Source organism: Palaemon carinicauda, chromosome 2 (assembly GCF_036898095.1).
Source record: "Palaemon carinicauda isolate YSFRI2023 chromosome 2, ASM3689809v2, whole genome shotgun sequence".
NCBI lineage: Eukaryota > Metazoa > Arthropoda > Malacostraca > Decapoda > Palaemonidae > Palaemon > Palaemon carinicauda.
The window spans coordinates 202,221,613-202,248,176 of record NC_090726.1 but is presented as its reverse complement, the minus strand read 5'-3'; the positions used below and the strand labels follow the sequence as shown (position 1 = coordinate 202,248,176).

At 45.1% G+C, this 26,564-nt stretch overlaps 1 protein-coding gene across 2 annotated transcripts in view; it reads right to left on the bottom strand.

Annotated features, from left to right (window-relative positions):
- Nucleotides 1–1,051: 1,051 nt before the first annotated feature.
- The window catches only part of LOC137629669 (serine-rich adhesin for platelets-like), a 47,679-nt gene continuing 22,166 nt past the window's right edge, over nt 1,052–26,564 (bottom strand). For both annotated transcript variants that reach the window (XM_068361218.1, XM_068361227.1), the window contains exons 2-3: nt 22,901–22,999; nt 1,052–12,230 (exon numbers count right to left, since the gene is read on the bottom strand). In XM_068361218.1, coding sequence (XP_068217319.1) covers nt 6,368–12,230; nt 22,901–22,947 — 5,910 coding nt within the window. In that variant the 5' untranslated portion in view covers nt 22,948–22,999 and the 3' untranslated portion in view covers nt 1,052–6,367. The remainder of the gene's footprint in view (nt 12,231–22,900; nt 23,000–26,564) is intronic.

Sequence of the window (26,564 nt, the reverse complement as noted above, 5' to 3'; positions counted from 1 at the left end):
TCCTTCCTCTCATCCTCTGTAAGCTTAGGGCTAGCGGCTGCTGGCAGAGCGTCGTCCCTGAGATCGCTCTGCCGTTCCACGTCCGAGCTCTCATCCATAGGAGCCCGGAGTAGATCGAAGTCGTCAACTGTATAGACTGGGAATAGGGAGACTACTGGGGAGGTGCTCGCTTCCGGCGTCCTGGGAGGCAGTGAGGAAGGAAGCCTGGCCGAGGATTTGGGAATGGTGAACAAATCCTTCGGTTCCCTCCCACGAGGCCAGAGGTCCTCTGTCCCCAAGGGTTTAGAGGACTCCGTCGGCTTACGGGTGGAATGTAAGTCCGTTGCCGTACGGGGTGAGTCCTGTCCGGTCGCAGGTCGTGCCTCCCTAGACATTCTCGACTGTTAAAGGACGGAAGAAGTCTCCATAGGAAGTAACCCTATCCTCCTTGGGGGGCGAAGGAAGAATCCTTTTCCTTTTCCCCTTTGGCCTGGCCTGTGGCGTTTTAAACTGCAGGGGGCTAACCTGAGGTTCCTGCCTAATCTCCTCCAGAGGTCTTTTGCGAGGGAATGACCGTCTCCCCTTGCCTGAAGGACCCACCTGTGAGGGATCTTCCAAACTCCTCCTAGGATCGGAGGGAGGAGAGGACCCTGGGAAGAGAGGAGGCGACAAGGGAATCCTACAGTAGGTGTGTTACCTAAGGACTGGGAGTAGGGAACGACTCCTTTCATGGCTTGGCCCATTAGATTGAATAAGGTGCTAAGCCACGGGGGGTCATGGGCTCCTGAGGAACTAAGGGGAAGGTCCTTAGGAAAGAACTGCTCCCTGGGTTTAGGAAGCTGGGCAGGTTTCCTAACCCTCTTGTCTGATGGAGGCTTCCCTACAGGCAAGATCGGCACAGGCCTACCCTTAGGGATAGGGTCTGGGCTCGGTCACGCAGGCAACTGTTGTCTCTGTTGAGGCCTAAAGGGCCCGAGAGACTGATTGTGAGCGCCAAGATGGTCGTGCGTTCTTACGCCAAACTGTTGGTAGGCGGAAGGGTGCTCGTGCGCGCGCCCTTCCCGATTGCGCGCCCTTCCCGATTGCGCGCACCTTTTTCGCGCTCGTGGAGTGCATGAGGTTGTTCGCGCACCTGACGCGCATAAGGTTGCTCGCGCTCATGGCGCGCAACAGGATGTTCGCGCGTATGGCGTGCCATAGGATGAACCCGCACACTATGATTGCCATTTTGTTTGCGCGCGCCAAGGCGGTCATGCGCGCCAAGTCGGTCGTGCACGCCGATTCGGTCGTGCGCGCGAGAGCTCTCAGGTTGGTGAGAGGACTCACTGCTACGCTCACCCGAAGGTTCATGATAGCTTGTGTTGTGTGAGCGCGAACGATCAACACAACGAGAGTTAGAAAACTCTCTGTCATAAAAAAAATGACTCTGGTCACGAGAACTCAAAAGTTCAGCGTGAACTGTGTTAAGTGAACCCGAAGGATCAACGCAACGAGAAACCGGAGTTTCTCTGTCACAATACAACGAAGTGTTAGCGCGACTAGAGTTACGAATCAGCGTAACAGAAACCCAAAGGTTTCAAGTCGCGAGAGCTCGAAGGTTCTGCGCGACGGAGACCCGAAGGATTCCTGCGGTCATGAGAACCCGCAGGATCAACATGATAAGAGCCCAAAGCCTCACAATCACACCAGCCCAAACGGTGATCGTCACGAGACCCCGAAGGGTCAACGTGAGGAGAACCAGCAGGTTCAAAAAGACGTCTCCTCACAGCCCGAGGAGGAGACCGTCCGAGGTGGAGAGGGGTTACCCACCCCTCCACTCTACGAACCTCCGGAGAGGAACGTTCCACAGACTCCGCCCGAGGGGGAGACTGATTAAGGTCAACAGATAATTCCTCAGTAGGGGAGGAGAGTTTGCCCGAAGGAGAACTACGCTTATAACAAGGTTCTCTTTCCGCTCTGGAGGAGAACCTAAAGCGTAAGGAGATTGCCGATGCACAGAGGCAATCTTCTCTTGCAAACGAGAGATATGTTCCCCTAAAGGGGAAGCTTGCCTTGGAGAGAACCCTGCCACCACCCCTGTGGATTAGCTAACTCCTCGGTGTCGGAACCAGACTCTCGGCCTGACCGACAGGCAACAGCGCCGGCGCCCAGAAGAGGAGGATCGACCTCCGCAGAGGAAGGAGATGACCGCCTTCTCTCTGCTCCCCTTTGGAGGAGTTCGAGGAGAATTTCCTTCGTAGGGAGACCATCGACGCCCAGCGATGGATATAAAGACACAAGGTCTGGAAAAGAATAGGTGCTCCCTGGGGGAAGAGAAGGAGCCGACTCACTAGGGGAGCCGCCACCTTCGTCTATCCCACAGGGTTGACCCGGAGTCAAGAGCCCTGCGCTACTGCTCGACCGTGGCCCGGAAGGGCCTGGTCGAGGATTAGCTTCAGGCAGAGATTTGGGCGTAGAGGAAGCAGAAGCCCGCGATTTCTTCGATTTCAAGGAAGACCCTGAAAGCGAAGATTCGCGTTTAGACTTCTTCTTCTTATGCGTAAACCTCTCCCACTGGGAGGCAGGCCACTCCCTACACTCGGAACAGGTGTTGTCTCGCGAACACTGAGTTCCCCGGCAAGCCGGGCATAAAGGGTGTGGGTCTGTCTCCACGGATGACATGAAGGTGCCGCAGCGGCGGCCTTCAATCCCTGGACATGTCCGCATAGCGGGACAATAACCAAACACACAAAAGAAAAAGAAAAAGTAATAAAGTCAAGGCAGTTTGTTTAACGGGAGCCAAAAGCAAAAGTGGTTACTCAACCGACACGTGTGAGTGAGCCAACCCCCTCCCACTAACTAGCAGATGGGGTAATTATCCCTCACTAAAATTGTCTTGGCTGGTTTTCAGCGTTGCTGAAAGTAATACCCTATAAATAGCAAAGGTTTGTATGTGTCGAAACAAACAGATTTTAAATAATGTATTAGATTTAATTTTACCACTTACAGTATACTATAAAATTTTACAGTATGGTCTTTTGACCAAATTTTCTCTTTTGTCATTTATATATGCAAAGTGAACTCTTAATTCCATGTCTATTCAAAATAAGCCAAATAATTTTTTCAGTTTACCCCTAGGTATTATTGAAAGTTGTTTTGCCTTTATAGTCCAATATTGTAACTGTTTCTGTCTGATAGCATTGCCCAACATACTGCACATAACACTTTTATTATTAAAATTGCAAAGGAAAAAGATTAGGATGTGTTAAGTAAATTTGTAAAAGAAAAAATACAGAGTAATGTATGTTAAAGTATATTCTAAAAGATTTTTGGCTGTGAGAGCAACATTGCTATTGTATTCACAGCCCTCAGACCTCTTTGGTAACCGTAACAGAATAATTAGCTTGGATCTGCAAATACTCAAATCTATAAGGATGAAAACTATTTAATAAAAAAAGAGGACTTCTTAGAATGCAACATACCACACAACCTGTCATCCAATCCAAACATAAATAAAAAAAAAAAGTTCCAAAAAGACTTAATGTCAAAAGTATAAAAATAAAAATCTAGAAAAGCAAAACAAATACAGTATCACCAAGATGAATTATTCTTAACATAGAAAAATAGATATTTCACAGAAATCAAAATTACTGGAAAATGCAATACAGAAAGTATGTAAGTTCCCAAGTAAAAAAAAAAAAAATTTAAATTACTTAAAATTGTAGAAGCTACATTTCCCTTAGAAAATCAAAGCCAACTATTATTATACTAACCTGCAACATTACTGAATAATGAATTGAAAATTCTTCAGTACTCGAAAGAAAGTGCATTGCTATCTGGAAATAAACTTCTCTAATACACTACAAATTCTAAATGGCAGATAACTAACTTTTCAATAGTAGTTGGCCTTTAGCTTTGCTTTATAGTTTGTGAAGATTAGTAACCCATAGCAGTACAAGTCAATTTAAAATAATTAAACACTGGATAGGTGCGTTCAACACTGAAATGAAACCCAACAGAACAATTTCAAACCTCATAAATCACAATGACTGAAAATATGATGAAGGTTATGCAAAATAATTGTACTATTGATGACCTTATGAGGTAAATAAGTTATGAATAAACTATAAAGGGAGAAATTAGACAAATACACTTCTTCCTTTGAGCTTATCCTCACCTGAAGTCATCTCTCCTTCCTTCAAAATGAAGGATGTCAATTGCTTTCCTTGAAATAATAAACCATTTCGGCACAAATACCTTCCGTAACATTTTTGGGAAGCGAGTCCCTCAAAGAATTTTTTTCACTACACAAGCCTTCTATACAATATAAAATTGAGTTATGTTCCTAGTCAATAATTTCTCTAAAATGAGGAAAAAAGGACTATTAACCATCACAATATGCATCTTTTAAACTCTACAAATGCATGAATGAGAAAAGTATGCGTGCACATTCTAACGTTACAAATATCAGGTACTGATTTGCTACAAGGAAGAGCAGTAAAACCATCTCCCTTACAACAAATGTTCTGGAATTTCTTAAATCGAACACAATATTCCTTACAGTTTGCGGATGTCAACTTAGAAGCAACCTTGGCATATATCAAAAAAACATACAATGATGATACATAAACAATTCCCCAAAACACATAGATCACACCAGTGGCAAATGATAAAATGACTGTAATTTGAGAAACCATTGACATCAAATGCTGTAATGTCTTAAGGACACTCAATTGCAAATCTTTAAAATTGCTCCACAACATGGAAACATTTAAACATCCTAGCTGAATTCATGACAAAAAAGCAACCCCCTTCCATAGTACGATGTCTATACTTATTTTGCACCTGGATAACCTTGAACAGAAGGCAATGAAACAAAATATTATAAGCCTATTAATAACTACTGTTCTGTACATCAGTGAAAGTTGTACCTGGCACAGTCCTGATAAAATCACGTCCTTTTTCCTCTACTTACAAAAAAATACAAATACTGAAATGTAAAATTTGTTATGGTTTTGTCCAATTAAAACATACCAATTAAACAAATACAGAGACCTATTATAGGTTCTTCAGGCAACCTAGGTGAAATAAAAAGTAGATTTGACAATCTGCTGACAGATGTACAGACATTTATACATTGTTATAAGTATGGTCTTAGATGCCAGAGCTGTAAACTATCAAATGACCTTGACAATCACTAATCACTGATGATAACATTTGTTTCAGTTGCCTACTCAAAACACAGTACCTGTTTAAGCCTTACAACCTCGTTCGATAATCGTTAACCCGTACTTTGCATGAGAACTCTTCGAGAGAGAGAAATATTCTTCGAGTTTTAAACAAAGGAGCACCAATTGCATAGGGAAATCTATTTTTGAGTTCTTCCAGATAAGGGGCATTGGGATAAAATTCCTGGAATCACACACTATACTGTACTTGGCATATAAATCGTATTCATCTTCTCCTTCACAAATTCTTAGAAGCGCAATGTACATCAAGGTTACGCCTACCTTTGCATCAGCATAGTTGTGAAACCTTTACATCAGAATAGTCGTGAAACCAGGAATCATAAGTAACCCTCATTACAAAGCCCTTGAATTGTTACCTCTCAACAAAACATCCCATTTATGTATTCTTCGACTAGTTTGCTGTAATAAAACTAGTAATCTTGACTTCAAGAAACTGTATTCAGTACTATACCTTTGTGCAATCTGAAACAACTGCAATTAATACTGTGCCAACAATATGAGGCAACGATGTTTTAAATTAAGATACACACAAATAAAATTGCTTCTTTCATCATATACAGGATACAATGTTTGAATAGTAACTGACACAAGGAGTATTACATGTAAGAATAGGCAGTTAAAATCTCCAGGCTTCTTACATCAAATACATCTATTGAAGAATAATGGAGCAATAAACACAGAAATTGCACAACTATTAACACACCTGGCAGAGAATATGGCTTCCATGAAGCATTTTCAAGTATATGGCACAAGACCTAATAACGATGGCACCGTGGGGGAAAAATTACACTGGCTACCATCTACTTCAATGGTAATGTCTGGTTTCATTCTTGATAAAACTACAAAGGAAATGCATTGATATTCTATAGCAAAAATCTCACTTTTTTCAAGGAAAATATTGTACAAATATTAAAAAAAAAAAACAAGATGAGGTAATGAATAAAACATTTCAAAACACCATCATTCACAAATCCAAATACTGTACTGTACTTTCTCTCAAAGACCCCAACAACGAATGACGTTTTCTCAAGTCACGCACCACACTGAGTAAGTGAAAAGCATTGTATTTCATATCCAATCATTCATCATCACCAGGAATAATTTTCTTTTGTGTATAACACAAATCAAAAATAATAACAACTGAAACATTTCAGCCTGTCTCATCTAGGTTCCATCGCCTCCACTTCACGAGGTTTAATATGTTTGATCACTTCCCAATGGCACTGGCAGCATATTAAGGACATTTCCATCTTTTTCAAATTCACCTGAACACTATCAGAGCTGTCATAGTGTCTTGAGCAGCCAGGACATGACATTTTATTGATGCGGCGGTTCATGAAAATATCACACAGCAAAACAGAACACTGAGGATATTGATTCTGCTTCTCAGCCACTAAAGGCGACTGAGGAACAACATTCTGCTTCTCAGCCACTGAAGGGGACTGAGGAACAACATTCTGCTTCTCAGCCGCCACTAAGGAGTTATTTATCAGTGGCAGAGGTGGTGTTAGCACTGGTAGAAGACTTCTGTACTTACTACCTATAGGCCCATTATATGGAACTTTATCTGAATTAACATTATTGAATAACTCCAGCGATCGGTCAAACGACCGAAGTGATTTGTGTCTTCTTTCGTTAGCTTCAATTGCAGCTTTCCGTTTTGGTCTTTTTTCTTCTACAACGCTTCCAAATACAGAATTTCCGGCAACTTTTACATTTGGTTTTTGGTTCTTGTCACATAAACGACTGCTATAGCAACTAAAATTGTCTTCAGTGTATATGCGTTTTATCACAATACTACACTTTTTAATCTTGGGTATAGAACATCCAAAGCCCTCACTGGATGTACTGGAAATCAATGCCAAGTCTTCACTGGTCACTCGGTTCATATTGGCTTGTTTCCGACTGGCACGAGTTGCCCGAGAGGCACTGCTTGAGCTTAAATGACTTTCATTGTTAGGGGCACTAGCATACTTTTGATACTTCCTGATATTCCTCAAAGATATCACTTCACTCTTAGGTTCACTGAAATTCACCATATCACTGGATCCTATGTATGGATCTTGTTCCCGTTTCATAGCACTATTTACATCTTCGCACTTCACAATCAGTGATTTAGTATCAGCAGTTTCCACAGTAGAGACACGGGCACGCAGAGGATTTGTGATTGTGATTTTTAAAGGCTTTTTCATTAAATTCTTGTTTGTGTCAAATTTCGTTACTTTGGAACCAGTAAGCGAGCCCGAGCTCCTTCGTTTACGAGTTCTTCTAGGGCTTTCGGGTTGAGAAATATGATTGTCGGGGTTGTCGTCTTCTTCCTTCTTAATGGTCCCTGGACTTAAAACCTCTGTAGCCCCATCTTCTCTTCCATTGATAATACTATCAATAGTCCACCTAGTGTATTTAACCATTGGATACCTGACATGATTTCCCCGGTCAGACCCAACCTCATTTTTACCAACATACTTCCCACTAAGAAAACTACTTTCATCTGGTTTGCTATGAAGTAATTTCATCTTGATAACAATTCTCTCCTGAGAACTAGGAGAGGCAACAAGATTGGACTTCCCAGAGGACTCTGCCTCATTCTCTTTCTCAAGATTTTCATCAGAGCTCATGCCAGCTGTAGATCTTAAAGAACTAAAATCCCCTTGTTTATAGTTTTCTTCTTCGTGCTGCGAACTGTGGGACGAGTATGGCTGTTCCCTTTGGTTACTGATCATCTCAGGGGAAGCACCATGAGACTTTCCTCCTACTCTCGTGTTGTGATGACCAGCCACTAATTTTTCTGAATTCATCGGTGCACATTCCATTTCAATCCCGTCGTCATCGTCGTCGACTTCGTCCTTGTCAACACCTATACGCGGAGGTTTGCCACTACAGGAAGCATCTGCAGTTACTTTGTCATCTAAATTTTTTGTGGACACAAACTGTTCTTGGACTTTCTCGTTCGAGTAATTGGAAGGATTTCCGTCATTGGACCCTGATAGGTTTTTTTCACAGGAGTCATTACACGCTTCCCGACAACCTGTCGAACTCCTGACATCCCCACTCACGCTGTCGTTAGCAAGATTTTCACGTGAGCCTCCACCGATTGAGTTTGCAATGATTTTTTCGTAAGATGCATCTTCACTATACTTATCACAATTGACAGAGGTTGAGCAAAGCCTCATATCACCATAGTAAGAGAGATCTCTTGCATCTTTATAAGAAGACTTATTAATACCTAACTTATTGTGACTAGCATTTTCAAAGGATTCGGTGAAACTAGGAAGCACAGCAGTTTTTGTTTCACCAGACGTCTCCACAAATTCCCCCTGGGGTCTGTGCTGAGAAAGGACTCGGAAGTTCTGAAGACCGTGAAGATCTCCGTAATTATTTGTGCCAACAGCCTCCTGTGATGACGTGCTACCAATTGGTTCATCATACCCGGATTCAAACTCGTGAGCATCTCTTTTTAACGATTCAACAGAGTTACAACAATCTAAAGAATTTCTTATGTTCACATACCCAGTGGACTCTTTGAGCCTTGACAAGGCTTGCTGATCGGGACATGAACTTTCTATGCTTTCTCTATACCCTGATAGAGCCTTGTTGGGACTGCCATGTCCAACTCCATCTGCAAAATTAGGAAGGCTTTGTCTTGGGCTGGTCTGATTATTTTCTTGATAACCTTGAGTTCTATCCTTCTGTATCAAGGAATAAGCCTGTTGATCCCTTGGGCTTGAGTGGTCCATATTTCCCTGATAAGACGGAATACTCTGCTCCACAGGAATCGCATGAGATGGAACAGGATGATGCCTTGGACTAGTGTGGGTCAATGAATGCTGATAACCAAGCATGACCTGATCTCTAGGACTTGAATGAACAACGTTGTCCCTAAAACTAGATATCTCCTGGTCACCGCTAGTCGTGGGACTTTGCATCTCCTGAAATCCTGGTAACATATCTCTATTACTACCGTGACTCACACACTCTCCATATCCCTGTAGCTGCTCTCCGGGGCTAGTATGACTAACTGCATCTCTATATCGGGATGAAAGTGTCTCAGTGGGACTAGCGTGATTTACTGCCTCTGGGTAATTAGGTCTTATGGTACTTCTAGAATTTACGGGATTCATAATATCTTGGTATGAAGGAAGAGGTATAGGTTGTTCCGTCGGACTAGTTTGGGATACTAAATCTCGGTAGCCTGAAGCGGCTTGCTCTCTGTTGTTTGAATGTGAATTAGATTCCCGAAAACTTGGTGGTAAAGATGGCGTTTGTGTTGCTAGATAGTTATTCAGTGTTTCAGAGTCTCTGTAACCAGTTAGAACAGACTGTTCTCTATAGCCACTATGAATATTGGAGGCTCTTGTATCAGAGGCCTGATAGTCATTTGGACTAGTGAGTACAGCATGCTCTCTATATGAGGAGGAAGCAGTAGTATTTCTCATTCTTTCAATGGCAGCTGAATCTCTATAGCTATTTGAAAGATGGCTTGCTTTATAATGAGCAGAAGATGATTCCCTAAAGTTTTGACACATACTAGAATTCCTGTTGCCAGAATGAGATGAAATCTCCGAGCTTGGCCGTTGGTAATGCGACGACACCCTGTACCCTAGTTGTAACTGCTGATCTGCATAATTTTGAAGAACGTGTGTTTCGCGTCCCATAGAACCGAGCGATGAATCCCTCACACTGGGGTGAACTGGCATGATTTGGTTACAATTCTGTAAAGGTGTATCTCTGGAACTGGGGTTCGAAAGGACCTCTCTTTGGTTATGCGAAATCTCTTGAGAACGCACTTGGTTTGATACGTGACTGGAACTACTATACGGGGGGAAATCTCTATAGGGAGTGTGCATGGAGAAGTCACGGGGAGTGGCATAGTTCAACACTTCCGAAGAATTGGCACAACGGATGTTATTTGCACCGCTGTGGATATTGTAAACACCGGGGTTAGGGTGAGAGCCATAAAGACTAGAGATGTCATGCAATGGAAAGCCCCCGCAGTTAGAAAGGTTACCAAATCCCATGGTGTTTGAATTTGAAACCATCCCTCCTGAGGCATTGATACTTGGATACTGTGAAGTAGTCCCTTCCTGAGAATATCCTAAAGCTGGACCAGGAAAAGATACACCACCACCACCTTGACCTAGAAAAGATCCAGCATTTGGATGCATGCTAAAAGTCCCAGAATTCAATTGTGCTGGAAATCCTACAGCATTTGGCTGAGAGGACAATACTTCGGAACTATTACATGAAGCATACATATCTGATACTGAACGGCCATGAAACTCCGACTGATTAGTTGTAAAGCCACTCGGTCCACTAGAACTCGTCAGTCTTCCTGACTGGCTTCCTTGTTGAAGTGAACTTCCCGATATAGCCTGTGAAGGAAGAGTCATGGGTAAATTTTGTGCTACATGTGTCTCAGAACTTGAAATATGTGGATGACCAACAGAATGCAAGGGAGATGGATTCACACCTGGGTGATTATGATTCTGGTGTAAAGGTTGAACATTCTGTGATTGATGTCCAGATCTGGGCTGAGGAGAATCTACTGAATTAGACTGCGGAGATAATCCTACACCCCTAGACTTTGGAGAATGATCAGACCTAGCTAAAGGCGATGCTTGTGCTCTTGACTGGGGAGAGACTTCAGACGATCTTGACTGAGGAGAGGCTTTCACAGATCTTGACAGCGGCGATATCTGGGATGACCTGGAATGAGGGGACATCTGAGCGGTTCTTGAAGTCGGTGAGGCTTCTGACGATCTGGAGTATGGCGACATGTCGGCAGATTTGGACTGTGGGGATACTTCGCAAGACCTTGATAATGGAGAAGGAGTTTCAGGAAATTGAGAAACCCTTGCAGGTGTGCTTGCCTGCTGGTAAGACCTAGACTGAGGGGAACATTGAGCAGCAGACCTACCATGATAAGCCGAGGGACCAAGTGGGGCAGACATCTCACCTGAATTTGTTTTCAATGCCCCATAGGTATTTGAGACTGCGGATTCTTTGACACCAGGATATTCCGGAGGCTGTGAAGGGCTGTCCTGCATCGCACGGTCTTTGACATTTTGCTGCTGCTGCTGCTGCACATGTTGGCTGTAGTATGTGTGACTACTATACCTCTGAACATTGGTATTAAGCGAGGGGTCAGAATTAGCCGGTGGAGCTGGATAATGTGGGGAAACCGGAATACTAGGCTCATAATTTGAATGAGACTGACCTGATTTTGTGCGTCCATCACTTACATTTTTGTCTGACTTGCCATACAAATCTGATACTCGGGGCTGTTCATAGTACTCTCGAGAGGCGTCTGGCAAACGGTGGTCTTGTGCCCCTCCGAATCCAGGCTTAGGATCCTCAGTTGAGCTTGAAAAACCAGATGAAATAGAAGTTGGAATAGAAATCTGTTCCTTGACATTTTCTCCAATATTAGACTTACTATTTTCTTTGGTAATAAGTGGATTAGCAGTTATGACTGAATCTTTCAAAGGAAAAGTTATAAGCTCTTTTCTGATACTTTTCATACCCTCGTCTTCGTCTACCATTCGTCTAACAACGGTTACACCTCGTCTTGCTAGTTTGGACTCTATTTCCATTGCAGATTTACTTTTAACACTATTGCTACTATTACTAATACTACTATCTGCACCAACTAAACTATTCCCTCTCTCACTAGAATTTATTTCTCCAACTGATGAACTGGCTTTATCATCATTTCTCTCACTACTAATGCTTTGTTTTGCATCCAATAGTGAGCCATTATTTATTCCATTAAAGAGACTTGATCCACTGGCACATGGATGCATAAGCTTAGAGTCCTCATCTGCCTCTGAGGTATCCAAACTCACCTGTCCTGGAAGACTGTTGCAACGCCTTTCAATTTTTTGAGCATTGTAGAATGCACCAGGAGTGCTGGGTGGAGGTGGTGTTTTGCTGCCAGGGGAGTACTGAGGAGAAATGAGGGCAGATCTCCTCCGAGCTACCAGAGACCGGAGTCCTGGCATAGCTCCCAACCCTATCCTTGAGCTGAAAGAAAAATACCTCATATTAATCATGCAAGTACAGAAAAAGAATCACAAAGTATATGAATTAATAATAACATGAAACAACTGAAAAACTGCTATATAATAAAAATGGCAAACTATTGACAATATGTTCCTAAAAATTTATTTACAATTACATAATCACATAGGAATTCTTTTTCACCATAAAGCCATCACTAAAATAAGTCCACAGGCAGTTTTCATATTTCAAAGACACCGCAGTCTTTTGTCTAAAAGGATGCCCTACTCTTTTGTATTAAAAATTATATTGCTTTAACAAATGCCACCATTAAATTACTATGGTAATTAGCTCTTCTAGGACACTCCAAAATCAAACCATCGTTCTCTAGTCTTGGGTAGTGTCATAGCCTCTGTACCATGGCCTTCCACTGTCATAGGTTAGAGTTCTCTTGCTTGTGGGTGCACTCAGGCATGCAATTCATTCTGTTTCCTTGATTTCCTTTCCTCACAGGGCTATTTTTCCTGTTGGAGCCCTTGTACTCATAGCATCCTGCTTTTTCAACATAAGAGTTGAAGCTTAGCTGGTAATAGTAATGATAGTAATAGTTGGCGGGTGGGAGCTAGGCCCCGCTCACTCACCAGGCATTGTAACCTTCACTTTGACCTTAAACTAGGACTTGCAAGGTGACTGAGGCAGAAAGTGTAACGTAAAGGTCTTGGGTTTTTAATCAGGAAGAATACAAATCACTAAATTACTTGTAAAATTTTTCATTTGTCCCTACATGTAATACAAACTTATCTTTCATAGGACACTCATCCTTAAGGGGGAGGAAGTCCCTAAAACCAATATGGCTGTTTTACTAACCAGGGAAATGTCAATGCACTCTAGTCTTGGGGAAGAGCGAAGGTAATGACTCACATCGGCCTCCTCACAACATGAGTAAAGAAAAAATGATGTACAGTACATGTTATGATAGGTCCCTACCAGGTAAATGGTAGGCGGTCATAGAAGAACCTATATCCGTAAGGATGCAGTATCTGAATGTATGGTCATTATGAAAAGTGGGTTATATATATTTCATCCATCCGCACCTTCATTTGGATGGATATGGGAAATGCTTCAATAAAAAAACTCGTCTATAAAGAAATGTTACTTGATCGTGAGGCTAGCATGCATCTAGTGTACAATTCGGTATATAACGGAGCAATTGCTTTACCCCAATAACAGAGAAAAAGAAAGACAGGAATGGTAAAAAAATTCTACAACTCCTTCTGGACTTATGCCGCAATCTTAGACAAGATGCTATTGGTTCCATAAGAAAGCTAAGTTCACAACACGACTTGTTGAGTTGCTATCGCACGACCAAGGATGAGGTTATCCAGGGTTCCGTGGGTAAATTATTGTGGGTAGATGGCAGCGAAGGCTGTCTATCGTACCATATTCATTCCTTCACGACTAGTGCCACTGACAGGTTCTTTAAGAATGTTAATGTTAGGATATTCCTGATTTCACGTGCTTGAACCGGGTCGGTGCTTCCAAAACCTTTTTGGAACTGCACAACTAAAGGTGCACGAGTCAGAGGAAGCAATGTTCTTGGGTATCTTTATCTATACCCTTTCAGTGCAGGAAAGTCTTTGGTGCTCCCCAAGGGGACCTGAGCTCTTTGAAGAGCATTGCAGTACCCTCACAGGACAGAGGAGCGAGTCATCATGCAACCTGCTTGGAGAGCAGACTTCCTCAGTAGCATGTATGCTTACTATATTTCTGTTGCCCTTTGAGGATAAACAGAATTTAGGGCAATCGCATTCATAAGATCGCACTCTTGCCCTTATGATCACTCTATCCTGGCCAGGATCTTGTGCTCATTGTAGCAGCGAGCGCACTCTTCCGCTCTCTCATCATCTATCGATACCAGACTAGTTGTGTGCTTAACATCTGGGTGACCAGGTGAACCACAGCATGCTCACAGTCTTGTGCAAGCTTACATGTTAAGGAGCGTGGCACTAGGAGGAAGAATGAAGTCCTCCGGTCATTTACTAAGACTAAGGTCACATGGGAGTTCATGAACAGATGGATGTTCAAACTCTGGACCGCGAATGCGCGAAGGGGCACGTGCACAAACATAAACAGGATCCCCTTCATCAGATCTAGTCTTCAAGGTGTGATGGCAAGACACACAATATTTGTAATCCTTTTTGCGCTGACAAACAAGGGTGCACACAGTAACAGGAGAAAGACCGAAATCTTGTGAATTTTTGCTAAAAGTGAATTCTCGTGGCTGCTGGTAAGCACACACAGGAGAGGAATCCCTTATCAGAAGACGTCAATTTACGTCTTTTCCATTCAGGGGACGAATGATCCACGGAAAGCAAGATTCTTCCACAAGTTCCTTGGAACCTTGGGCAGAGAGAAGGGCATTCTTCTTACACCACGAAGGAAGGGCAGCTCCTGAGAATAGTTTTGTCAGGGGATCAAGGTCCTTGCATGTAAGTGAAAGTGCAACTAGAGTGGACGCTCCTTTAAGCAAGACATCAGTCCCTGCTATGAAGAAGTACCATCCAAACACAAGGATGGCCATAACATCATCAGGGGGGTCATCACCAGGGTCAACAACTGGAAAAGATTTAAAGGACTCACACTGCCACCAGTGGAGGGCAATGGGAAAAGAATCAATGGCAAGTACCATGGGTAGGAGGAGGAGGTCCAGCTGACTTCCTTAAGCTTTGAGGATAACCCTGAAAGAGAGAAGTTGCGCTTAAAATTCTTTCTTCTCCTGCTGCATACCTGCCACTTGGAGGACGGCCACTCCCTAAATTCCTCGCAGGGACAAACGTGAGCAATTAAGCAGGATGGATACAAGGAATGGAAATCAACCGATGACCTGCTCATGATGGTCCCACAGCTACGAATGTTACCTCTAGGGCAGGTCCACATGTCTACTTTCTGCTTGGGTTAAAGCGCCGAGGGTATGTCAGTATGCATCGGCAGCTAAAATCAAAGAGGCTACTCAGTGAGCAAGCATGGTGGCAGAGCATACCAACCACCTGCCGGTAACTAACAATACAGTAACTTGTTATAATCTTAACAGCTGCTAAATCATGCTCATATTAAAGGATGAAGATTTATATTTGTGTAGGAACAAATATGACAAATTCATAGATAATTTGTATTTTTCCTAACTATACAAACCTTAGCTATTTAATAGGGGTATTACTTTCGGCGTAGCTGAAATGACGAGCCATTAATTTTTAGCGAGGGTTAACTACCCATACCGTTAGTTAGCGGGGGGAGGGGAGTGTAGCTTGCTACCGCACCCCCCTCACACACCTGTGATTGAGCTCACTTTGCTTGGAGGTAGGACTTCAAGGGGGGCTGGTGGGTAAGTTTGCTTAAATAGCTAAGGTTTGTATAGTTAGGAAAAATACAAATTATCTACGAATTTGTCATCTGTTCCGTAACTGGAATAGAAACCACGCTATTTAATAGGGGTGACTCACCCATTAGGAACGGTGGACGTCCCAGCCAATCTGGCTTTTGGCTTTACCAGAGGTCTCCTTATCAGAGTGTGTTAGCATTCAAGGAATAAGGAGTCCCTGCACCTCGCTAAAACCTTGCTATGCAAGGTCCGCTGCCTACGCAAGCTGTGTGTTGAGGTATGTAGAAGTGTGACTGTCCTGATAAAGTTATTCTGAGTTCTTTAGAAGGAAAAACTGTGTAACTAGGACTTTCCCAATACCAGCTCGTCAGGGTATGTGGACGCAACAGTATTAGTCTTAATACTAGGTACACAAGGGAGCATGATTTACCTGCAGTGGTTTGAGGTCAGCTATGCAGAGAACCCAGGATGCTACTTTCCCCAAGAGAGGGGATAATGAAGAAAAGAATAAGGGCCAGTCAAATCTTTTCATTCATGCAGACTAAAAATGGGTAACAATGCCCTCAACCTTCTGCTACTTGTCCAATAAGGAGCTGAGGTTTTTAACTAGCTGTTGTACAGCCACCACAGGACCGATAGAAAACAGATCGAGCCTCCTGTGGGTCACGACTTGCAGGTAGTGGGATGTGAACGTGGTTTGTCGTTTCCACACCCGAGCTTGAAGAACCTGCGTCACTGAGAAGTTTCTCTTAAATGCCAGGGACGTAGCTACGCCCGACATCATAACTCTGGGGCAACGTGAAGGAGAAGGCTCTGGATTCAGTGCATGTTCTATGACCTTGCAAATCCACACTAAGATGGTGTTCTTGGTGACCCTCCTCTTAGTCCTTCCTGTGCTGATGAATAGTGCAGGCACACAGGGACGGGCTGCGGCTGTTCTCTTAAGATACAGCCTTAAACTCCTCACAGGGCATAGTAAGAGATGATCTGGGTCATCTGTTACAGTACAGAGACTAGAAATCCGGAAGGAGTCGAATCGTGGATTCGCTACTCCCGGGTTCTGAGTCTTAGCAATAAACTCAGGGACGAAGCTGAACGTTACCTTTCCCCATTCCCTTGAATGGGCGATGTCGTATGAGAGACCATGAAGTTCACTGACTCGCTTGGCCGAAGCCAAAGCTAGCAAGAACACCATCTTCCAAGTCAGGTGGCGATCGGTTGCTTGGCGTAATGGTTCATAGGGAGGTCTCTTAAGAGACCTGAGAACTCGAACCACATTCCATGGGGGAGGTCTCACTTCTGACTGGGGGCAGGTAAGTTCACAACTCCATATGAGTAAGGAAAGTTCTAGCGATGAAGAAATGTCCATTCCCTTGTCTGAAGGCGAGGCTTAAGGCTGAACAATAGCCTTTTACTGCCGAGACTGATAGGCGCATTTCTTCACGCAAATACACGAGGAACTCTGCTATTGCTAGAATAGTGGCATCGAGTGGAGATACCCCTTCCACGACACCAACCACAGAAGACTTTTCACTTTGCCTGGTAGACATCTGCTGATGACTTAAACAGGTATCCAGACATCCTAGTCGCAACTTGTTGCAAAAATCCCCTCTGAGAGGGGAGATGCTGGATAGTCTCCAGGAGTGAAGTCTTGTGGAATATGTTGGCATGTGGTTATTTGAGTAGATTGTGTTGTGGAGGGAGTTCTCTTAGGGGCTCTGTTAGGAGCTGCAGAAGTTCCGGAAACCATTCTGCGTGATGCCATAGCGGAGCTATGAAGGTCATTGAAAGATTGACCGATGTTCTGGTTTTGTTGAGTACCCTCCTCATCAGACAGATTGGGGGAAAGGTGTACACGTCGATGTTGTCCCACCGTTGTTGGAAAGCATCTTACCAGAGAGCCTTTGGGATCTGGGACTGGGGAACAATACAGCGGGAGCTTTAAGTTCAGGGCCGGTGCAAAGAGATCCACACTCTTAGAACCCCACAAAGTCAGGACTTTGTTGGCTACGAGATGGCGAGCACATTCCTTTTACCCAGAATGAATCGTGCCGATAGTGGTATCGAGTGGATTTCGGCCCATCTCAGTATCTCTACTGCTAGATGGGATATCTGCTGCGAAAATGTACCTCCTTGCTTGTTGATGTAAGCCACTACTGTGGTGTTGTTGCTCATCACCACCACTGACTGGCCCGCCAGGAACTGTTGAAGGGCCAGAAAGATGGCCTTCATCTCTAGGAGATTTATGTGGAGGTACTTTTCTGACTCTGACCAGAGGCCTGAGGTCATGTGGTGCAGCACATGGGGTCCTCACCCCTTTTTTTGAAGCATCTGAGAACAGCATCAAATCCGGGGGGAGGACGAGAAGGTCCACTCCCTTTCGTAGGTTCTCGTCTGTCACCCACAACTGGAGGTCTATCAGTTCCGCTGATTCCATGGGGATCCAGATGTCCGGGGAATCACGAGTTTGATTCCACCGGGACTTAAGTTGCCACTGGAGGGATCTCATCCTGAAGCGACCATTGGGAACTAGACGGGCCAGCAATGAAAGGTGACCGAGGAGACGTAACCATGTTTGGGCTGGAAGTTCTTCTCGTCTGAGAACGGGTCTTGTGACCTTTCTCAGCCTTGTTATCCTGTCGTCTGATGGGAAGGCTTTGTGGAGATTAGTGTCTATGATCATGCCTAAGTATACCAGTCGCTGTGTAGGAAGCAGAAAAGACTTCTCAGGATTTACCATGATCCCCAGATCCTGGCAAAGCCTCAGAAGTTTGTCTCGGCATTGAAGAAGGGTTGACACCGAGTCTGCTAGGATTAGCCAGTCGTCCAGATAACGGAGGAGACGGATGCCAATCCTGTGTGCCCAAGATGACACTAGGGCAAACACTCTGGTGAAAACTTGGGGTGCTGTGGAAAGACCAAAGCACAGCACCTTGAACTGGTACATTCTGTTGCCTAGGCTGAATCTTGGGTACTTCCTTGAAGATGACGGATGGACTGGGATCTGGAAGTACGCGTCCTTTAGGTCAAGGGTACACATGAAGTCCTGAGGTCTTCCTGCTAGTCTGACCGTGTCTGCCGTCTCCATGCTGAACAGAGTTTGTTCGACAAACTTGTTCAGGGCTGCGAGGTTGATGACTGGTCTCCAGCCTCCAGACGCCTTCTTTACAAGAAAGAGTCGACTGAAAAAGCCTGGGGACCCGTCGAGGACCTCTTGGAGAGTGCCCTTCAACAGAGTCTGGACTTCTGTCCGAAGAGCCTGCCCCCTTGCTGATCCCATGGTAAGGGAGTCTATTGACACTGGATTCCTGGTCAAGGGAGGTAGAGATGTTATGAACGGGACACGATATCCTAGACGGATCACTGAGATTGTCCAGGAATCAGCCCCGAGTTGCTTCCACCTGTCTGTTTGTAGGTATTCCTATACTGGTGGAAATGCAGGGGGAGTGCCTATCCTAGCGTTTGCGGCCTCGGCTGCTCCCTCTAGGATTCTTTCCTCCCCTGGAGGACTTTTTGCCTTTCCAGTCCTTGACTGGAAAGGGCTTATTAAACACCACTGTCTTTGCTGCTGGTTTCATCGTTATGGTCTTGGTTGGACAGGACTGCTGAGGTGCTGGAGGTTTATAGGGCTTAGTTGTTAAAGCCCTATGGAGGAGGGAATCTCGATGAGACTTCCTCCAACTCTCAGCAGCAAGTTCCACGTCCTTAGGCTCAAACAGATGTGGCCCCTATAGGGAGGAATGTCTGAGACTATCTATCTCGACGCTTGGGACCTGTTGGTGGAACCTCTCAGACACTGCATCTCGACGTGTCAAGATAGTGATTGGCCACAAGTTTGATACTTGGTGGGCAAGAAACTCGATCATGCGAGTGCCTGAGAGTAAAAAGGTCTCCATTGCCTTCCTGGTACGCTCCTTGGAAAAATCCTTGGATCGCATCAGGATACCTAAGGTCCCTAACCAGACGTCCAGCCACGAAGTAGCTTGCATCACATACTTAGTGACCTTTTCCTGGTTAAGGACTTCAGCCGCCGAGAGAGAGACCTGCCGGCTGGAGCGGCTGGAGAGAGTCTCAAGAGGGACTCCCCTGCTTAGCTCTTCCAGAGAATGGTGAAGTGGAAGAGCTGAACTGGGTTCCTCCAGGATCTCAAAGTACCTCCTTTGCTGTATGCGAGGAGGTGGGAGGAGCTTGTTTGTAGAGCCGGCACGGTTGGAGGAGGCAAACTCGGAGAGCTGTTGGGAGACCAGGGCAGGGCTGCACTGGTCTTTGAGGGTTTCTGAGTGCCGTGTCTTTGCCCTCTCGAGGGGGTATCTCTGGGTCGGAAAACCCACTGAGAACCCTCATTAGAGTCAGAACCTGCCAGAATGCATGTTCTAATTCTTGTTAGTCTCCTCCTGATGTTGGACTAGCAGCGAAGTCTCCTTCTATCCCCAAGAGCTCTTCTTGGGGTGAGTCGCAGACATTCCTTGAGTGGCTGGCTGTCTCCATTCTAGCCCTGGTGGAGGACTTTGGCAGAGTCTTGGAGTCTTTGGACTCCTTCCGAGGAAGAAGGTAAGACTCCAACATCGAAGGCCTGAGTATCATGTCCCTCCTGGTCTCAAATTGAGGGGAACTCTCCACGTGAAGGGAGGTTTCCTCCAATGGTGCGATGGAAGAGTGTCTCTCCTCGCGCAATTCCCTTGGTGACGGATGGTCTTCATCCGACAGGGAGGGAGAGTATCCCTGGGGAGATACTGGAGGGACTAGTCTTGATGGTCTGCACAGAGTCAGCTCCACCCTCAGGGAAGTGACCGCGTCGGAAACTCCTCTTTTCCTCTTCAAAGGGGTAGAGGAAGCCATGGTTACGTGTCTTAAGTCCAGAGCTATAGGTTGCTTTGATGAGCGGTCGGACAGGACAGGCTTGAATAGCTGTGTTACAGCTCTGACTAAGGCACTGAACCAAGGCTGCTGACTGACCGATACACTGTCAGACAGATCCCCTGAAGGGAAAGGGACCGAAAGTTTCCTACGAGGAGTCACCGTAATAGGTGGGTCCGCCTTAGAAGGCAGTTTAGGGATCCTGAACCCCTTTGCTTATGCCTGTTTCCCTTCTGCAGGCCGCGCTGGAATGCGTTTGCGGGGAGGGGAATAAGGCGATGGTGACCTTGCCGTGTGTAGATCCTGCGCCCGTGCCTATTGGTGCAAGCAGGAGAATATTGACAGAGAGTATTGGCGCGCGTGCTCAGGTGACGTTGGCGCGCGGGCGCGTGTGCATGTCTCAGAGCGTGCGCGCGGAAGAGATTTGGCACGCAGGAGAGCGCCGGCGCGCAGGTAAGAACTGGCGCGTAGGCGAGAGCTGCAATATGCCTGCGGTCTCACCTACAGAATGTTTGTGCGCCGAAGAATAATGGCTTGCAGGCATTCGTCGACGCGCAGGTGAGTGCTGTCGCGCGGGGGAGCGCGGGAGATAATTGGTGCACAGGCTGGTGCACAGGCTGGCGCGCAGGAAAGCGCTGACGCGTAGGAGAGTAAGGGCACGCAGAAGAGTGTTGGTGTGCAGGAGAGCGCTGGCGCGCAGGAGATTGTGGGCTCGCAGAAGAGGGCAAGCGCGCTAGCGCGTGAGCGACCCTGGGCGTGTGAGCGCAGGATGCGCAGGTGAACGTGGGCGCGGGGCGCACAGAAGAGTGCTGACGTGCAGGAGAACGTTGGCGCGTAGGCGCATGAATTTGTTGCCTTCTATGAGAGCGAGCAGGTGAAAGGACGCGCCGAAGCGCTGTAGAGTGACGAGCAGTCTGACGAGCTGCTGGTGAGCGCTCAAGTCCTGTTGGTTGGCGAGCTGCAGGGCGATGGCACGCAGCTGCGCGCTTTGGTTGAGCTACAAAATGCTCTGCCGGTGACAGGAACGGTAATGGCAGGTTGGCAGGTCTGGAGGGTGGATGGTGGACGTGCCCTTTGTAAGAGCGACCATCCACCCAAAGGGTTCGCGAACGATCAGCAGAGAGGTCCAGGACCGAAGTCACAAGACTAGTTGCAGGAGCAGCCACGATTGATGATGGTCAGAATGCAGCGGCGGCTCCTCTGCAAGGGATGGCTGCGACTACGATGAACCAAAGAGGCGCCTCTTCACTGCTGGTGAAGGGAGACCTCTAAGGCGAAGTGGAAGGCATGCTTTCCGAAAAATGCGCCCTCTGGGGGCCGCTGGATCAGCAAGCTGACCATGCGCTGCATCAGTCCTCCGAAGAGGAATCTCTATAAGTGAATTCCCCCGAGGGGAAGAAACACTTGCAGGAAAGACACGTTAAACTTAGTTTCCCTCTTGAAGGATGTTCAGGAACGGGGGAAACTGAGGCGGCAGCAACTGCTGGAGAGTCTGGAGGGGCAGAGGTGTTAGATGATACCGCATGAGACACCTCTGACACAATAACGTCGACAAGGGTCAGAGGATCTACCACTGACGGCGACGATGATTGCTTAACAGAAGCACCCATGCGGATGAACTGTAGCAAAGCTTCCTTGGAGGGTGGACCCGTAAGCCTCAAGGAAGACCAAATCTGTAAAAGAAGGGTTAACGACAAGGCCTCACCCGAGAGGAGAGGTGGGGCTGCTTCGCTAGGGGAAGCAACATCATCTCTCGAGAACCGGGGTTGGCCGACATTAACTTGGTCTACGTTACTACGCGACGGTCTCTTGTAAGAGACCAAACGAGTAGGAGCTTTGTAGGAGGGTCGGGAGACGGAGGAAGAGGCCTTGGGTTTTTCTTCCTTCAAAGGAACCTTCGTAGGAGAAATATCCAGCTTGGACTTCTTCTTACGCCATCGCGCAAACCTCTCCCACTGGGAGGAAGACCACTCCCTACACTCATTACACTTATTTACACTATCACACCGTTGACCTCTGCATAAAGGACAAAGGGTGTAAGGATCAGTCTCGACCGCCGACATACATGTCCCACAAGGGTTGCCAGAGAGTCCAAGGCAGGTGCGCATGGTCGCAGAAGTCAACTTCACACACACACTAAAAGAAAAAAAAAAAAGAAAAAGTCATTAATGGCTGCCTACATTCGGTGAGGATGAAGAGCGGCAACGTCCGTTCACCATCCGAGCCGAAAGCAAAGTGAGCTCAATCACAGGTGTGTGAGGGGGGGGTGTAGCAAGCTACCCTTCCCTACCCCCGCTCTAGCGGTATGGGTAGTTAACTATCGTTAAAAATTAATGGCTCGTCATTTCATCTACGCCAAAAGTAATAACCCTATTAAATAGCATGGTCTGTAATTAGTTATGGAACAAGTAGCAATTAACGAACCATTCCTTAAACAATACAAACAAACATAATTTACCTTTGTGTCACCGGTTCCTGTGCCTTAAGATATATGGGTAAATTCATTTAAGAAGATTGCCCACTCCAACATTTTTAAAAGCCAGTAATACTGATGGATCTGAAAATATATGAGAAACTGATGAGGATAATGATAATCTCATAAACGAAATAAATTACTTTCATGCTTAACTGAAATCCATGCGCTATCATTGCTAAGAAGGAAGTACTGTACCTTTTTAATATTTACACAGGGAACAGAAGGCCATCTGGTTAGGGAGTAGAATTCTTTTATTTCTATAAAGGCAGTCAAATAGCTTCCTTCTCAGAAATAATAGTACACTAGTCTCAGGTAAGATTCATGGAAATACTCATCCTATACACCTTCATCTTGGTTCCTGAGGCAACATTCCCCTTTAAAGTATCAACATGATTAGCTAAAATTCATTAACTGTCCCCAGAATGCCCAAGTGAACACTGCCTGCAATATGTTCTTTCTTAAGAGGACAATTCCTATCTATGTAAGTTCAAAATATAAATTACCAGCTCAAAGGCATTGGATTTGTGAATAAGTATGATTTCTTCTCATAATTTCAGGAACTGCTTCAATAATCATTGAATCTCTCATATGATCATATTTAATGGTTAATACTTGATCTCTATCTTATAAGTTTTCTTTAAAAATAAAACACCTAAACCCTCTGTCAATTATAGTTCCAGCTATCTTCATTTTATAAACTTTTTTTTTTCTAAAAACTGTATCATTTCCAGTAACCAGTTCTCCACTACTCTATCATTTCATTACAGATTGAAATATCAAATTACTCTTCATTTCCACTTCATTTATTTCACTGATAGTTGCATGTTAGTTTGTATCTTTGTATACAGTACCAAATGCCTGGGGTAATTAGCCTTTCACTGCTCAAAGGAGGCACATCTACATGAAAAAAAATTTTGCTCATTCAATACTCATATGCTATACACTGAACCATGAGCTTGGTGACAAGCTAAGATAAATATTATTGTTGTTTCAACACACAATACAAACCCTTTTGCTCTTTACCGTATATATATTACTTTGGCGAAGCTGAAACTAGCCATAAACTTTTAACCGAGGTTAGCAGGAGGGGGGGTAGAGCAGACATCCTACACACACATTGCTTGTATCACATCATTATTGCTTTTGGGTCGGTAGAATGTAGATGTTCTCTCTACCTGTCCCATTAACCATTTACATAAAACTGGCTATTTACTTGAGTTCTTTTTCTTTTTTCAGGGAGTGTTCATCCTCCAAGTTGGAGCGGTTCAGTACACGACGGCAGAAGTCTAAAGGGATTCTTCTCCTTCAGGGTCTTCTTAGAAGTCAAAGAAGTCCCAACTTCTTACTCCAGCATCTCGTTCCTTCCCTGTTGTCTCTCTTCATTTGGTTTCCTTCGGAAGACGAACGAGTAATAGTGATGACTGACTGAGCCCGGAACAACCTTTAGGTGAGGAGGAAACCATCGCTTCCCCTAGCCAAGCGGCGGTGCCCACTACCACAGAGAAGTCTCTCCCGCTGCTGCTTGCAGAAACTAATGCCTTCCTTGGGGCTTTTGGTTCTCCCAGCTAAGGAACAGCTTTTGGAGGTGCTACAGATAGGGGCATAGCTGCCTTCCCACGGATTTACCATGGTTTTCCCTTCCAAGATTCTGGGCTGGTTGACCCTCCACAGCTTCTCGTGCCCTTAGCTGCAGCGTCCTCCACATCTGCTGTCCCACCTGCGCAGTTGCAAGCTCGGGCTCCTCGGAGTCCCAGCCAGTCAGGTTATTTATACGAGGTGAACCTGGAAGTTGATTATGATCAGACTTCTAAGCTTGCTCATTATGCTATGCATCTTCAACCTGAGTTAGCTCAGCACACTGAGGTTCTGCAGCATAAGAAGAGTCCTAGTTCTTTGCTCTCCAGTATTAGGCAGCAAGTTAGGCCCCCAAGCAAGTGACAACTCCATTCTGGGATTTCAGAAAAAAAAGCGCTCAATTCATTGATGCCTTTTTCCGCTCTGCGGAACAAGAAGAGGATGGTGCTTGCTGACTATAGAGCTTTGTGAGACCAGGCCCTTCGGGACCTCCGACTCAGGCTTCCTACCCTTACAAGGAAGAGCCTGCTATTACCGCTGTGTGTCAGCACACAGAAAAGCATTCTAAGCCTTGCTCGCGACCATCCAAGTGCGTGCCTCCTCCTGTAGAAACATGCAAGGCTACGCGCTAACCTCCTGCGGGAGTGCTGATGCATGTTCGCGCTTCGTTTCACGCAGCTTTGGCAATACTTGCTTGACTAGGCCTTTGGGATGGTAATCATTCTTTGCTCTGAATTCTGACAAGATATATTACTGTACTGTAATGATTTGGGAGGAAGTAATGCCCACATTGCATAATATAGCATGTGCTTTACTTAACCTCTTAGTAGAGGCAAGACCTATGTGGAAGGTGGTCTCCAGTGATAATTCTTTACACCCAATGGAGTAAATGAGTTCATAAGGAGATCTAGGTAATTATTGGGTATCACTTCTGGATCCTAATAGATGTGCCTAGATTTAGGAGCCTCAATTATCAAGGTATCTGAAGGTGAACTATTTTCTCGTCAAAAGCCCAAAATAAATTTTTCAAACTCGCTAGCTTGTGCTTTTATGCATTGTTTAGCCATTATCGTTGGTGCATAAAAGAATTTCTCAATTCCCTTATCCTATATTTCTAACAGTAACAATTAGAGGGTTACTACAGTGTGAAAACAGGCACTTTTAGTTAGTCAGGGCACACATATCCCTCCGCTACGGAGAGACTCAACAAGGGAAAACGGAGATGGGGGGACTGCGCAAAATTCTTGGTCGGATAGGGAGGAGATCCCAGATACTCCTAAGAAAGTAGTTCGAGGTAAGTACTCCGTGTTGGAACAATTACCAGTATAAAAGCCTAACATATCTTAACCTAAGATCCTACCCAGCTGATTAGAGCATTGCTTTTCTCTTTACTTTCAACATGAAACCTGACCTACCCTAGAACGATATACAGATCTTAAAGAGTAAAGTACAGTACTGTACGCGGATGCTTCGTTATCATTGCCCACAAACCTTATGAATTTGTGACTGACTCCACCTCTAAAAACCGTTTGACAAGCAGATTCAACAACCGAGTTTGACAAACTGTTCGACCGTGCAAACTCCGCTTAAATCTACTTTTGTGACTTTACTTTCTTCATATGTTTTAACCCTTTTACCCCCAATGGACGTACTGGTACGTTTCACAAAACTCATCCCTTTACCCCCATGGACGTACCGGTACGTCCTTGCAAAAAAATGTTATTTTCCTTAGTAAAATAAATTTTTGAATATACTTACCCGATGATCATGTAGCTGTCAACTCTGTTGCCCGACAGAAATCTAAGGTCGGGATACGCCAGCGATCGCTATACAGGTGGGGGTGTGTACACAACAGCGCCATCTGTCGAGCAGGTACTCAGGTACTTCTTGTCAACAAGAACTCAATTTTCTCCTCGGTCCACTGGTTCTCTATGGGGAGGAAGGGAGGGTCCTTAAATTCATGATCATCGGGTAAGTATATTCAAAAATTTATTTTACTAAGGAAAATAACATTTTTCAATATTAATCTTACCCGATGATCATGTAGCTGATTCACACCCAGGGTGGTGGG